Genomic DNA, 15951 nt, shown 5'->3' on the forward strand with positions numbered 1-15951 from the left:
TCAGTGTCTCTTATAAAGGGGTTCGACTGTACGAACGACAGAAGCGGTCAGCCTACTGCCAAACATGCTGCCACGTGGGAGGCAGGGATGCTCAGTTAAAACGCTAGTTTTGATCAAAGAGTATCCACGCAAGTCAGGGTCACTGTGAATGCCGACGTATCCGCTAAACATCACTTGTGACACGTATACTTGCGGCGAAAGTGAGGACATTCACGGCACTATTTGTCAGAGCAACGCGTATAAAGACAAAAGCATAAAAACCTCCTACACCCTTTGCGCCATCTAGAAACAGAAGGAACAAGCAAACATTCGTACACTATTATGGCCTCTGAGATGTGGTAGCACTCGAGCTACCGCAGATCACCGAGCTCATGTTTTGCCAATAGAGGCACTCACTAGGCCGACAGTTTCGTGAATACGAGTATGGCTCTCGGAAACAGTGCCAAATCATCATGAATACGTTGCCGGCAGAGCTTTCGGACACAAACCTAAAGCAAATACAAGTATCAATTTGGGACTAACAGCCGACACATTGTGCGACAAAGAGCTTAAAGATTCGAAGCGGGCAGCTCTCGCTTCAGACAGTGCCGCCATGCTTTTATTTCTCTGGCACGTTGGTGCACTCGCTTTGTCCGCCGTGCGGATGCGCTTCACAGCCGGACGGGCGGCGGAACTATAGTCTGCGGAAGAGATTTCCACCGAGCCATTCGTCGTGTGGATACACGCTAAGCCCGCGGTGAATAGCATTGGGGAGATTGTAGTGTCTTCCTGCCTTACACGCTTCTTTGTTGGGATTTTGTCGCTTTCTTTATAAAGGAGTATGGTGGCTGTGGAGCCGCTGTAGATTTCTTCCGGTATGTTTATATATGGTTCGTTGACGCCCTGATTCCGCAGTGCCTCTGCTGATGGCTCGGATGAATCAAATGCCTTCTCGTAATCTACGAAGGCTATATATGGGGGTTGGTTATATTCCGCGCATTTCTCTATCACCTGATTGGTAGTGTGAATGTGGTCTATTTTCGAGTAGCCTGTACGAAATTCTACTTGGTCCTTTGGTTGATTGAATTCTAATATTGTCTTAATTCTATTAGCTACTATCTTGGTAAACAGCTTGTAGGCAGCGGACAGTAAGCTGATTGACGTCCCCCTTCTTATGGATTAAGATTGTATTAGCATTCTTCGAAGATTCTGGTACCCGCACTTTTAAGAGACGTTTCGTATACAGGGTGGCCAGTTTTTCTAACACAATCTATCCACCGTCTTTCAACAGATCTGATGTTACCTGATCCTCACCAGCGGCTTTGCCTCTTTGCATTCCCTCTAAAGCTTCCTTTACTTCGCATGTCGTTACTGGTGGGATGTCCACTTCCTCTGAGCTACTACTACTTCTTACATTATCGTCCTGGTTGTCCCGGCTACTGTACAGATCCCTGTAGAAACCTCAACTATTCTATACTCTGATACTCATATAGGTGATCAACTCGAATAACTTTGAATTTCACAAACAGAAACGTTTCTTAATGATGTTTTTTGTCTCCTGGGAGAGCTTGCCCAGTGTCCTGTCTAATGGCTGTACCTCCGACTTCCACTGCATTTGGTACGCATTCATGTTAAAAGACGGGGCGTGCAAACACGGACTCAAGAGAGAAGTGAAGACACCACAAACGCTGACTAACTACTGAAGAGGCGCACAGTGGCGAAAAAGAAAGAAGGCACATCTGTGTATGCCCAGGCAAAAAATAAGCAGGATTGCGCAAATAAGTTGGAGAACATGGAAGAGGGCTCAGAGTACTAGAAATGAAGTTCAGAGCTGAGCTAGTTAATACATTGGCATTTGGATTGTACGCCCCCCGGTCATGCAACAACCCACATTTTACGACAAATTGGCTTGGTCCCGGCAAAACCCCCATAGAAATACAGTTGAACTCCTTTATAAGAGTCACTGATATAAGAGACAGTTGGGTATGAGAGACACCTACGTAGAAACAGAGCTTGGTCAGAAAATGAGACCCTGCTTATAAGAGACGTCTCCCATTAGGGACTGCTCCCCAGTGCGTGTCTCTTATAAAGGGCTTCAACTGTAATGTATTAAAAACCTCAATTGTACAACTCAATTTTATGCCATCGCCGCCTCGTACGACGCCTCCCTGGTACTGTCTGGGGGAAAAAAAAAAAAAAGAGCCCTAAGACTACGCAGGCTGATACGCGAGCACACTGCGGCCAGATGAAAAAAAGTCGGAAAACCGAGGAACTGAGTTCTTCCGCACTGCCACCACAAGGGCTCTTCAATTTATCGAATCGCGGGCTGCGATAGATAGCCAGAGCCAGCCAGAGCGCATTCGTTTTTGTCGCATCACACTGCTCACCATCCTGTGCATGTCTGGTGCAGTAATTTTTTTTTCTTTTTTTTCTGCCTGGGTGGTTCTGGAGTGAATGTTGTGAGCAGATAATATGGGAGGTCATTTTGAGCTCGCTTTCTAGTACGCGAGAACTTTTATTAGGTTTCACGTCATTGCACCGGACGTGTTGAATGATGATTGATAAGTCCGTCCACGTTAACAGTGTGACAGCCTTGGGAATCAGAGCTATCTGCTGTCTAGCTATTAGAGGGCTGGGGTGCTGCTGTAAACAGTTTTTGCCACATGCGATTGGTCAAAGCTTGCACAGACGTACGCGCTTGCAAAAATCAAAAAGGCCCACTGCCATTCCTTCACCTCTTATCTCTACAGGAGGTTGTGCACCGCAGCTGCTGTTTCCATGTGCAAAATTTTCTGTATTCCAACATTGGTGTGCGAGGAAGTTTTCAAATTCTTGGTTGTGACTGCTGTGTCTCACAATGTCGCAGAACTGAAAATCACTGATGCTGGGAAAAAAGCTTCTTATAATTGAGGAGGCAGAGAAGCGGGACGAAGCAACAAAGGCAAGAATATCCCACAACCTCAACATTCCCGAGTCGTCGGTAAAAATGATCCTCGTGAAGAAGGACAGCATCCTACTGAATGTGAGGAAGTTCGGCCTGTACAGGAAGGCCGCAATAGATGGTAAATATGCTGCTGTGGAGAATGCGCTCGTTGAGTGGCTGCGTCAGGCACACAGTTCAACAATTGCTGTGGATGGTGCGATTTTAAAGGAGAAGGTGGAAACGATAGCATTGCACTGCGGGCATTGATTACTTTAGAGCCTCTAATGGCTGGTTGGATCGTCTTAAAGGAGTACTGACATGAATTTTAAAATTTTTCGGGTTGTTGCTCTAAATGAAAGCACGGGTGTTGAGAACCCTAAAAAGAGTGTCGTGGTGCCTGGGGATGCATTTCATATATTTTTAATACCGCTTTTTTCAACCAGCAGTTTCAGTTTCGGTTTCGAGAGGGCGGCTTCATAGTGACGTGTCAAGTCTGCCCGTGACGTCACGGGCAGACTGCAACCCACGAAATATGCACCTGCTGTCCTTTGCTGTCAGTCGAACGTAGTTCATGATGAGTGAACTGTCGTCCAGTGCCTCCGACAGCGATTTCTGTGATTTGGGCTGCATGCAGAACCCAGACTTCGCAAACCAAGTGAGCTGACTTGAAACGTCATAGGGCTCTCCATGCGGTGAAGCTGCCTTGCAGATGCTGGTAGATGAAAAATTTAAAATCAAACTTAAATATTTATACGCGTTTCCCGGATGCGGTGTGGGGAGAGCGTACACTACATGCCAAGGAAATCAAAAACGTCCGTTTTGCTGCACTTGAAAATCGTGTCAGTACTCCTTTAAAAACGCAGTGAAGTTGTGTACAGCCACTGCTGTAGAGAGCGCGTCTGTCAGCTCCTCCACTGTTCAAGAGTGGACTGCATTGCTGCCAGAATCGATACGGCAGTACAAGCCCTCTGACGTGTTCAACGCAGACAAAACTGAAGCATTGTGTAATATGCAGTCAGAGTAGACTTTAACATTCAAAGGAGAAAGCTGTCATGGGGGTAAGCAAAGCAAAGAGCATCTTACTGTCTTGCTTTGTGCTAATGAGGACTGCTCAGAAAAGCTTCCTGCCCTCATGATCGGCAAGTTTGAAAGCTGCGATGCTTCAAAAATTGGAAGAGGCTGCCATGCCAGTACACAGTGTTGCAGTGTGCAGTGCAGTGTCGCTGGATGACATCATCGAAGCTGTGTGTCCTGACTCTGCAGAAACTTCCGATGAGGAAGAGAGCGACGATGTTGCAGAGGCTAGCTCGTCCATTCCGAATTACGCAGACGTGTTGTGTTCCGTCAACAACATACGGCAGTTTGCTTGCGCATGTGAGAAGATCAGCGACTTGCTGCCAGATGTCGCAGCTCTCAAAAGGAAGCTGATGTGTCATGGCTGGGCAAACTCTCAGAAAAAAGTCAGATTTTTTTCAAAAGGTGAGAATAAAGATACGTCCACACCTTCATTAAAATGCTTGGTTGTCATTTTTTCAAATAATTTAATCTGCCTTCCTTGGAGCAGCGCAGGTTTGTGCTGCGGACTTTCTTGGGCAGTATGTACCCACTTTTGTGGGGCAACAATGACAATCACTGCCTATATTCTTAGTTATACAGCGATTTTGTGTTTTCCCATGAAAGTTGTATAATCAGGGTTCCACTGTATGTATTCACTCTGCACGCAATGTTTAAGATAATGGTTTCAACTTGCAGAACTGCATTCACTACGAACCAATAGATCGGAAAATGCAGAGAGCTGCAGCCTGCTCATACATTCCCAAACTGATACCGTGGAACGTTTACAGAAGAAACGCCGTTACCTCTACCGTTCCTTCATAAAATGACGAGTTACCATTACAATTTCGCCGACTCCTAACGGAACGGTGGCATTCCTCCAGTCCTCCAAAAAGGAACTAGTTCTAGGAATGCCATTGTGTACAACACTGTGCCAGCCCTATCAAATGTTGAGAATCAAGGTGTGAGCATCATGGCAATGTAGTTGCAATTTTGTGCTCAAGGTGCTTATCATATCCGCACCGCTACTCCCTTCAGTGAACACATTTAGCGAGTTTTCACTGTAGCTGTTGCTGATGTTGTCTCAATGAAATAAGGAAAGATAAGCAACAGAAGTTTTGAAAAATCAATCATTACGGAAATAAACAAAGTGTGAAGTGCTATGGAGTATGCAGTGCTGGGCAGTATCGAAGATACATGTATCTTGGATACTATCTTAGATACTCTGTGGGTATCTTGTATCTGTATCGCGATACGTCTCGAAAGACGAGTATCTGTATCTGTATTTCCTATACATTCGATAATGTATCGTGGATCTTAAGATACAAGATACCTCTAACGCAACACAACCATGCGAAACAATAATCGCTGGCCAAGCTCCGCTTCTCAAGCTGGTACTGGTGCCACTAAGCCATCTGATTAAGTCTAAGGGCAGTGACGCAATTTTATTTTTCCACCAGAGTCCTCCAGTGAGGGCAGAAAATGAGGAAGACAAGCGCGCGGACGTCTACGCTGTGGGAATCGAGCGCGCCCTCCCCTTTGTCGCCTCATTCCCCAGCTAGCGCGTGTGTTGGCCCCGCGCGGGCATGCGTCCGGGCATGCCTCGACATGCTCACATGCTCACGCCACCAAGCTAGCTTACGTCACTGCGCAACGCCTCTCCTCATTGGCCGCCAGTGACAACCCCCTTCCCCCTTGAGCTCGCTTCTGTCTGGCGCGGGCTTGCCCGCGTCAGATGCTCTCAGGCCTTGACGAGAGGTTGACGCGCTGCTCTAGCAGGCGGCTTCTCGTTCGTGTGCTCGACTGCTGCCCTTTGTGTGAGAGTCGTAGCGCCGTAGGGGCCGGCAGCACGAGGTAAGCTCGCCTTAGCGGCCCTCGGCTTTCGGCCACCGGGAGAGATCCCGTCTTGGGGCCTCCTTTGGTGATGACCGCTCGAATGTGGACTACAGTCCTAGCCTAGCCAGTTTCGGGTTTTCTCAGCTGTTCGAGACACACGCGGAGTACGTGCTTTCGGGCCTCTCCAATGCGTCGTCTCCGCTCGCTGGCCTTCCTTGGTTAGCAGCGCAGCTGAGTGACCAAACCGCCGCACCGGAGCGTCCCTTCCTAGGCCACATGGTGCTGGCGTTCACACGCTCGCTGGCCCGTCGTTGTCACGAGCGTAAACGGGTTGACAATGTCGTCCGCGTTTTCCGACGATCATTTTTCTCATGCGCGCCTTGGCGACGCCTTCGGCAAATGTGAGCCACCGTGCTCCGTTGTCAATTCGTTTGCCTGTCGCATGAGGCATCATGCATCCGTCGGTGCGGAAACCCTACTCTTCGCTGTGTCGTTCATTGACCCCTTGGGCCTGGCGTGCATGGCGGAGAACAGGCGCACGACCCTACAACGGCGGCGCCTGCCTCGGAGCCGCTGTACACAACTGCGGCACGGCTCCAGGCAAAACATAGCCTTCCATCTCGCGAGCAGAACCGCTGTTTCGTGTGGCGCTTCGCAGTTCGTTGTGCGCTGGGAGAATCGCGCGCGCCGACAGCGCTTTGTGCATCTCCCTGGTCTTTCGCTGCCCGTGATTCTCGGTCGCGTCTTTCTCGCGCGCACGGGTATCGTGAATGACTCCTCAAGCGGTGGCTACAGGGTCGTCCCTTTCGGCGTCCTACAACCATTTGCAACCCTCGTAGTGGCTACCGCTGCCTTTAAGCACGGCACGCCACACGAGATTTCGCTCGCCGGAAGCTTGTCTGCTATGTCAATGGAGTGCCATTGGTGGAGGAAACGAACCCCATGGCGCTCGTCTGGCTTAAGCGCTTGCGCGAGCCCTCGGGCCGCCTCGCGCGATGGGCGTTGACCTTGCAGCGGTACAACTTTGTTGCGCGCTACCGGAAAGGGAGTTCAAACGTCGTGGCTCACGCCTTGCCGCGTGCCCCCGTTTCGGTGTGACACTTGTGTTCGCCACTCCCGAGAGCAATCGCATCGAGTAGACTCCGGGGCCTCTGGCTCCAAAGGGTCGAAAGGCGCGAACCCCGACGGCGAAGTGACTTTTCGAGTCGATCGCCTCGGGTGAGCACGTCACGTCAGCTGGTATCCTCTTAAGCAGAGAAGAGCTACCAAAGGCACAGCAGTGCGATCCGTTGTGGGCTCCAAGAGCCGTGCTCCCAAGAAGCGGGCGCGTATTGACAGTCTGGTATTGCTGTCGGCGCCGTGTGCCGTTTACGCAGTCTGGTATTGCTGCGGGCACGTTGGATTCGCATCTGTTTGTCGCCGGCGGAGTTCTCCTGCGCTCCACATCCCACCGGAAGAAGCTCCCAAGGAGTCTCTTAAGGTGGGGGTACCCCGCAGTCTAAGGAAAGCCACCCTCGGCTATTTCCACGACTCGCGGTTGGCCGGACATGCGAGGGGCTGTAAGACTTTCTAAAAGTTGTGCCGCTCTGCTACCTGGCCAGGCATAAACGTGACGCTCTTCACTCCTCGTGTGACAATGCGTGCAGTCTCGTGCGGGCAAGACCCCCGGGCTCATGCAGCCGCCCTCAAACCCTTTCGTTGCCCGCAGCAGCGACTTGGGAGGGGGGGAGGCGGTCACACAACCGCAGGAAAACCGTAAGGCTGGCTCCAAGTCACGCCACCGGTAGAACCTGTAGAAACGCACTTAAGCAACCTTTCTCCTACTAACAGGTAGCTGGACTTTCTTCCATACCATGACAGTGAATGGAGAATAACTGTAAAGTGCGGCGGCACACGTCTGGAAGTGGTAGAAGGCCCTCTTGGCCGAAAATACCCTCTGACGTGTTGTCCAAGCCATAACCTGGCAAGCGCCCCCTTTGTTGGGCAGCACTGTCAGGCAGGCACCCCTTTTTGGCAAGCCGGCTATGCCGGGGGCACTACTGTGCACTCCTGCATCGTCCAGTCGTCTCCCTTCGCCTGGCTCAACCGTGCCGCCAGCCTGTTGCTGAACCTGTGGCCTGCTGTTCCCTGGTCCTTCCTGCTGTGGTCTCGTTCCTGCCTTCTGGCCTACAGCCACCACCCTGTCTTTCCCACCTGGCAGCTTCGGGAGCTGCCTTCGGCGGCTGGTCTGCCCACTCAAGCTGTGGCCCAGGCCCGAGCGTGGTTGCTCCGGCCTCCGTTCCTGGCTGCCTGCTGTTCCGACCTGCTGTTCCTGTGTGGCCCCCCGCCCCAGCGACTTTCGGCGGTTGGCTGCCGCACGCAACTGGCAGCCACGCCTCGTATGTTCCCGGCTGCCAACCTCTACAGTCCGCCGAACTTCAAGCGGGCTGGCTGCCCGCCCTGGTGCAGCTTCGCCGCGTTCCTCCTGGGCTGCGGACCTTCTTCCCGGCAGTGGGCTTTCCCCTGTGGTGGAACCTGTGGTGGAACTTTTGGTGGGACGTTGGGTGTGACCATGGCCGACTTACGGACTTGTACCTTTGGGAAGACGACACCTCCCTGTTGGACTTTGCCCCGTTGGCCAGCCCCCTTGCGGCTGAGCTGACCTTGCCACTTGACCTCGGACAGCCTCTTTCACAGGCTGGCCTCGGTCTTTAGGAGGGGGGAATGTGGGAATCGAGCGCGCCCTCCCCTTTGTCGCCTCATTCCCCAGCTAGCGCGTGTGTTGGCCCCGTGCGGGCACGCGTCCGGGCATGCCTCGACATGCTCACATACTCACGCCACCAAGCTAGCTTACGTCACTGCGCAACGCCTCTCCTCATTGGCCGCCAGTGACAACCCCCTTCCCCCTTGAGCTCGCTTCTGTCTGGCGCGGGCTTGCCCGCGTCAGATGCTCTCAGGCCTTGACGAGAGGTTGACGCACTGCTCTAGCAGGCGGCTTCTCGTTCGTGTGCTCGACCGCTGCCCTTTGTGTGAGAGTCGTAGCACCGTAGGCAAGCGTACTCGTTCGGTCTTGCGGAGTTCCCCTTACGGCCTGCAAGCCTGTGAGTGTCGTACTGTGCTGCATCTTGGGTTAATAAACCCGTTGTTGTTGTTACCCTGCCTCGTGCGTGGTTTCTGCGCCGTGTCGGAGAATACGACGAACCCGGCCGCAGCGTCGTCGCACGCAGCGGCAGTGGAGAACGTCGCGTCCCTACACGGTCGCGCTCGTAGGTAAGCCTAGTGCAAACCTATCTCCACAACGCCCAGCCCACGTACTTTTTGTTTTTTCTATTTCTTTTCTTTTTATTTGCGCCTATGCCGCGACGCGCGCGTCCCGCAGGACCTCATTAAAGTTATTTCAATCAATCAATGCCGCGACACTTGCTCTTAGCCACTGTCCTGCGCCGTGTACTCCACTGCGTGCAGCGTCTATCGCGCAAATTGTGATGTTGCTACAGTGTCGTTATTGAAGATTGTCTTGCGTCTTGCTTCGTAACGAAATGTGATGACTGCAAGAATGGGGTTGCTTTGTGTCTCGTGGATTTTACATATCAGCGATTTGAAGGATTTCGTGGATGTAAGTTTGAGTTGCATACAATGACATACCTGCCAACTCTTACGAATTGTCCGGGAGAATCCCGAACTCGGACCTAATCTCCCGATTGTACGAATGTCATCTCGAATCTCCCGAAAAGTGGCCACCACAGCAGAGGCGGGTTCTTTTCTCACTTTTTTTTTAAATCATGTGCGTATGTCAGCCTTTCCTGCTGTAGCGGTGCTGCGGAAGAGCACTCGCCACCACACTTCTACTTCATTATAACCATATCGTAGAGTACCGCTGAGTACATTCTAGGCACTGCGCATCTGGGCGAAGGCTGGCCGGCTGGCCGTGAGAAGCGCTCGCCACCGTACCGAAAGAAGGCGAGGGAAAAGGTACAGTCTCAACGGAAAAAGATGCCAAAAGTGCACGGCGGCCGGAGCCGCGGTGCTGCACGAGCGCTCCGATAACGAGACGGTGAGACTGTCGAGCACATTCCATTTTCCAAAGGAGGGGTGGCCGGCAGACCTGCGGTAAGTAAGCGGCCCCCATTGTGCTTTGCACTCTCGATATCGGCGTGCTTGGGAGAAACAGCACCGCGTGTCGCAATCTTGCCGCTCCGGCCACCGTTCAGTTCATTTGCGGCAATCGTTTCCGTTGAGCCTAGCCAGAACTTTTGCGTCTCCATCTTGGCCTCTGCATTTTGTACACTACACCGTCTGCCGTGGGGGTTGCGTGTTTGTAGAGTTCAGTTAGAAGGTCGATAACGGCGTCAAAATCAAAGTACTTGCAAGTGTTTCTGGACTCCTACACAGCTGGGTTTCCGTGCTTTGTGACTTCGCGGAAAGGTGACAAGTATGGATTCTGTGCCACGTGCGCCTGTGAACTGCCTTGGTGCCTTCACAAGTAAAGTTTGGTTCAAGCAGCTCAAAACAAACATCCTTACCCCTTTCTGATGTCAGTCTCCAGGCTCAGTAATTTCCGCAATGCGAAAAGACCTCCCCCCCCCCCCTGCGGTCTCCCGAATTTTCATGCTGTGAGGTTGGCAGGTATGCAGTGAATTAACTTATATGCGAATAAGATTCTAACAATTTTAGCACCACTGGTACTGATGCTAGATATAATAGAGCAAGCGTTTATCTAACAGAAAATATCTTAGCGTACCGTATTTTTCACTTCCTGCTATATTTATTCAAAGAATTTATGAAATCATAATTTGATTATTAGTACAAGTGCTTACTTGGCTGCCATTTTGCATCCCATACATTACCTCGGTCTCTTTACTGTTTTTCCGGTCTGGTCACTGCAGTATGTCTTCTGTAACGCGCTCCCAAAATAAGATCTCTGCTTTATTCTTCTAATTGCCTGCTTTATATTTCTACTACTGTTTACACATTTACATGTTGCAAAGGCGATTTTGAAAACAAATATTTATTTATGTGGGTATCACTTGAGTTACAGTACAAAACATTCTGCTTACCGCTTAGGAAAATAGCCAAATTGAGTTTGCACTGTAATAATGGAAAATGATTAGGAGCGATCTTAAAGATGTTAGGAAGGGGATTCGAGAAACGCTATTTTACAGAATACTACGTTTGACTCATGAGCGTCCCAACGAGCCGTTTCAGGCAATTTTTCATAGGCACTGAATTTTCTATTGTCTCAACAGGTAAGTTGACGATACTTGATGCTCATAGCTATTAAAGGCGACGTCTGTATTGTGTTTCTGTTCTCATTCAATGTGAACGTTTGATACAGAACCACCTCTCTATTTTACTTATATTTGTTTTCCTGTTTTAGGCCTTAAATATTTTTCGTATTACTAATCGCCACCTAATGGGAGCTATAAGCGGCACTAGCGAGAATAGCGGCGGTGTCATGCGACGCTTTTGTGCAACTATACAATACGTCTGAGACGTTTCTGTGTTGCACATGTTCTCTCGTTGAAGAAAAATTGCTAAAAGATTGCACGTTAGTGAGTATATCAACAAAGAATCCTGTATGCTACCAGAAAAGTAGAATATGAAAATTCATTGCAGTTTTACGTTGTCTACGTGTACACCAGGGGTCTGAAACTCCGCTTATAGCCAGCGGGCCGCTGTCGCGAAACTTAGTTGCAAGGGCCGGGACAGTGAAGATGGTGGGAGAGAGTTTGAACAAAATGACGTTGCCATTCGAAAGGAAGCCTTTCTTATGTCTCATGTATAGGTCATTTCTGAAGGGGATTTGGAGTCGGGATTCGAGAAACATCGATACCAATGTACACAACGAGTGAATTCTGGACGCGGATTCTGAAATATAGAGTTTTAAGTGCGAATGCACTTTATAAGCGACCCTGTGTCCGCCGTCCCATAGCAACGGCGCGAGCAGAGGAGAGGAGCGTCTGTAGCAACGGCGCAGCGACGTCACGCCCCACGTGACTGCGCGCGCTCCGCCCTCCGCTCCGTGGCTGCGCGCGCCCCGCGCATTGCCTGTGGTGATGCAGGCCGGCGGCGAGACGCCGAACGAAAGCGTGCGAAGCGAGCCGAGCACCCCGAAGCCGATCTGGCGCGGAGACGCGCGATGCGCGAGCGAGCACGGGCCCTCGAATTCGATTGGCCGGACGCGCGCTTCAAGCGAGACTTCCTGGACCGCAGCTTCGGATATAGCTGCGCGGTGTGCGATCGACTGTGGTTCGACAACAACCTGAGCCCCATCTCGGGCGTGCGCAACGCCGCCAACAAGTTGAACGCGTTGCGGGTTCTTTGGAACGAGTTCGGAAGACAGATCATCATCATCAGTGAAAGTGCTTTGCACTTAAAAACGGCCAGACCTCCGTGGGTCGGCTGGCGCGTGCTCTCTCGCTGCCGTCTCCTTCGCTCGGCTCTGCAGTTTAGTCGTGCGCGCCGCCTCATAGCATCAGCCCGTGCTTCGCACTTCCTCATACTCCCCTTCGGGGAAATGCGGGTTTTTTGTTTCACGGTTATGTTTCAGCACATGGTGACTACATGTTCCTCACGAAAGGAATGCTTAAGACCTGTCATGTCTGTGTAGACCACGAACATACTTATTTAGAAAATAAAAATAAATGGGACCAAGCTCAAACCCCTCCTAGTATACAGCAGCCCCCCCCCCCCCCCTTCAAAAAAAAAAATGTCGCTGCTGTACGCTTGTCAGGATATACGGTATTGCGCAAACGGTCTTTTACAGACAAGGTAAAAATCCACACTGGTATTTGCGTCATCATGTGAAGGCTTCTTATTGAAGGTATTGTGATTACCTAGCTGGTCGGCAAGCTGAGCAGCGACTCCCATCAGCTGCAAAAATGACAAGCAAGAACCGCTGTCAACGAAGAGTATAAAGAATTGTCCTGTGAAAAAGCTAAAACAAAGCCGAATAAGTTGTTTTGGAAGGAAACTAATGTACTTTGAGCAGGAAGGGCAAAACTTTTGAGATACTAACAGACATTTCATTCAAGTGGAACAAAATAGGTCACAGTTAGGAAATTTACAAGAAGACATTTTCATGCATAGGTGTTTGCTGCTACATTATATGGATCTATAAAAACCACACCATCTCCCGCTAAAGGGGACCATGAGGCGATGCGAAGCAGCGTTTCGGCGTGTCGAGCCCGCGTTTCAGAGGGGGAGTGGAGAGGGAGAAAGGAAGAGAGGGAGAGGAGAGGGGGTCAGTAGAGAGGGGAAGTGGAGAGTTCAATTATGGCGGAGTTCAATCCGGTGGTCGTGGTGGTGTGCGGCGTGAGCACACCACCACGACCACCGGATTGAACTCCGCCATAAGATGCTTCGCATCTAATAACAAATTTGAGAATGCATCGAAGTATCTTAAGATACAATTGTCAAGTATCGTATCAGATACAATTATTGCGGCAGTATCTTGTATCTGTATCTCCAATACTTCTTGCCTGAGTATCTTGTATCGTATCGCGATACAATTTCAAAGTATCTTTGCCTAGCCCTGGGAGTATGATATGAAATGGAGCAGCCAGCTCGTTCTATTTACTGTATTTGTGCCATGTTAATACAGGATAGTAATATCGCAGTAATTGATTACTCTTCCCTAATTTCTCAATAACCTTCTTGGGACAGGAACGGGTAGCTGTAACCAACCACATTATTGAAGAGAGCAAGTACAGTTACTGATTTTTCTGTCACGTGTACAAGTCTGGTGGTGGAGGGTCACTTGGCCTAGTCTGCAAGTAAAGCAGATGGTTGTGATGCTGCTTGCAAACACTTACAGTGGTAGTCATGCATTGATGTAATGCAGGTGTGACTCCTATGCCACCGACAGCTGCTCTCATCCCTCCTCCAACCATTGTGACCACACTACCCATGTCGGCACCTAAACCTGACCTGCTGAATGCAGCAGCAGCCCTGGCTACGACGACGACGACTGTTGAGACTGTGCTGAGCCAAGCTACCTTTAGCCAAACGGCACTGAACCAGGCTGCTCTGAGCCAGGCTGTGCTGAACCAGGCTGTGCTAAACCAGGCTGCTTTGAAGCAGCCACCGGTGGCAAGCCAGGCCAGTGCTGCAGGCGAGCCACCCAAGGAGGAGGATGATCTAGCGAAGAAAATTGCTGAAGAGCTTGAGCCACAGACACTGCAGCAGCAAGAGAACATGATGATCAAGGGATCCAATGCACGGCACATGCTCATGAGGAAGCTGATGCGGCGCACAGAGGTAAGGGCTTCCAATCATCGTCCCCTCCCGATGACTGCCAGCCAACCCTGTCTCTTTATTGTGGCGCTCCACCTAACCCCGGCCACACTTCGATGTTTCAAGTAACCTTCTCATGATGTGACCTTATTTCCTCTTAATATCTAATAGGATATCGGCTACCCCAGTTTACCAAGCAGCTGCATTACCATGTAAATTGGGCTACTGTGTTTACTCCGTTGTAACACGACCATGATGGTAACGCGAGGGGTGACTTTTCATTGCGTCCAGGAAGAAAAAATAAAACCAAAGAGAAAAACAAGAAAGACCGCCAGTGTAACGTGAGGCCAGCAGAGTCATGAGAAAGCGCATTTATTTTTCAAACGCTGTATCAAAACGTGGTATTTCGCACCAACCCACGTGAAGCGTTAATTTCATTCATGGGATGCCCATCTGCCAAGCGACATTGCTCGATTTCATCTGTATCAGTTCAACACTGACCACCATAAGGCACTTGCACTGTTCTGGGTCGAAATCAGCAACACACTACTCCAATTCAATGTGGCAGCCGTGACGTGGACCACGGAAACCTTTTCAGCCGTGCTCGCATCTGAAAAGGAGCTCCTGGTGGAGCCGCCACTCGCAGATGGTCGCCTCACTCACATCGAGGCTTCGGGCAGCAGCTGATTCCTTCAGCTGTCAAAATAGCACGCCTTTTGAAATGGGCGTCGTACTGAGCACGTGTCGACACATTCCATGCATGGGGAGCCGAAAGACCCAAGGGCATCCAAAGCCACCGAGACCACCTCACACGACGACACAAGTACAAACACAAAGTGCACGTCGTTGACGCTGTCACAGAACGGAAACAAAGAGAACAGTTATCATTATTAAATGCGAAGCATTTCTTAGCGAACTTCTTCGACTTTGAGCGTACCTATCTATATCTATCTAGCCATCTACGACTTTGTGCTTTCCTGGCCGTTTCGTTAATCGGATGTATACCAAAATTGGTATGGGATAACATGATCGTATTACGAGCATAAATGACAAGTCATAACATGAAAATCATGACATCCATGTCATGAACAGCATGATTTACATTCCATGGCCTTGGGGCTCTTGCGGTCATTCCGTTAATTTAATAAATACCAGAATTGGTATGGTGTGACAAAAGTTCATGACGAACATAATGACAAGTCCTAATGTGCAAATCATGATGCGCATGTCATGTGCAGCATGATTTACATGACATGATCTCGGGCCGCTCGTGGCCGTTTAAATGAATGGATATATATGACAACTGGTATGACGAGACATTTCTGTATGACGAACATAATTGACACGTGGTAACATGAAAATTATGACATGCATGTCATGTATGAGATGATTTACATGCCACGCTCATGGCGCACTTGAGGCTGTTTCGCTAGATTGATATACACCAAAATTTGGATTGCGCGATGTGACTGTATGAAGAACATGAATAACAGGTGGTAACATAAAAACCATGACATGGATGTCATGTATGTCATGATTTACATGCCATGCTCATGGTGAATTCGCGGCCGTTTTGCTTGCTTGATATACACCATAATTGGTATTGCGCGACCCGACTGTATGACGAACGTCAATGAGAGGTGGTATCATGAAAATCATGACATGCAAGTCATGAACAACATGATTTGCTCATGGTGCGCTCGCGGCTGTTTCGCTATATTGATATACACCAAAATTGGCATTGCGCGCTGTTACTGCATGAAGAACATAACTGTTGGTAGCACGAAAATCATGACATGCATGTCATGTATGGCACGCTTTACATGCCACGCTCATGGTGCATTCGCGGCCGTTTCGCTAGCTTGACATACACCAAAATTGGTATTGCGCGACGCGACTGTATGACGAACATAAAAGAGAGGTGGTAACATGAAAATCATGACATG

The 15951-nt window shown here is 49.9% G+C and overlaps 1 protein-coding gene across 1 annotated transcript in view; it reads left to right on the forward strand.

Annotated features, from left to right (window-relative positions):
- The window catches only part of LOC119379462 (poly(U)-binding-splicing factor half pint), a gene marked incomplete in the record, with an annotated part of 282418 nt that overhangs the window by 230375 nt on the left and 36092 nt on the right, over nucleotides 1–15951 (forward strand). The window contains 1 exon segment of the mRNA XM_037648765.2: nucleotides 13614–14029. Within this exon segment, the coding sequence (XP_037504693.1) occupies nucleotides 13614–14029 (416 nt within the window).

The sequence above is a fragment of the Rhipicephalus sanguineus genome, chromosome 1 (genome assembly GCF_013339695.2).
Source record: "Rhipicephalus sanguineus isolate Rsan-2018 chromosome 1, BIME_Rsan_1.4, whole genome shotgun sequence".
NCBI classification, from domain to species: Eukaryota; Metazoa; Arthropoda; class Arachnida; order Ixodida; family Ixodidae; genus Rhipicephalus; species Rhipicephalus sanguineus.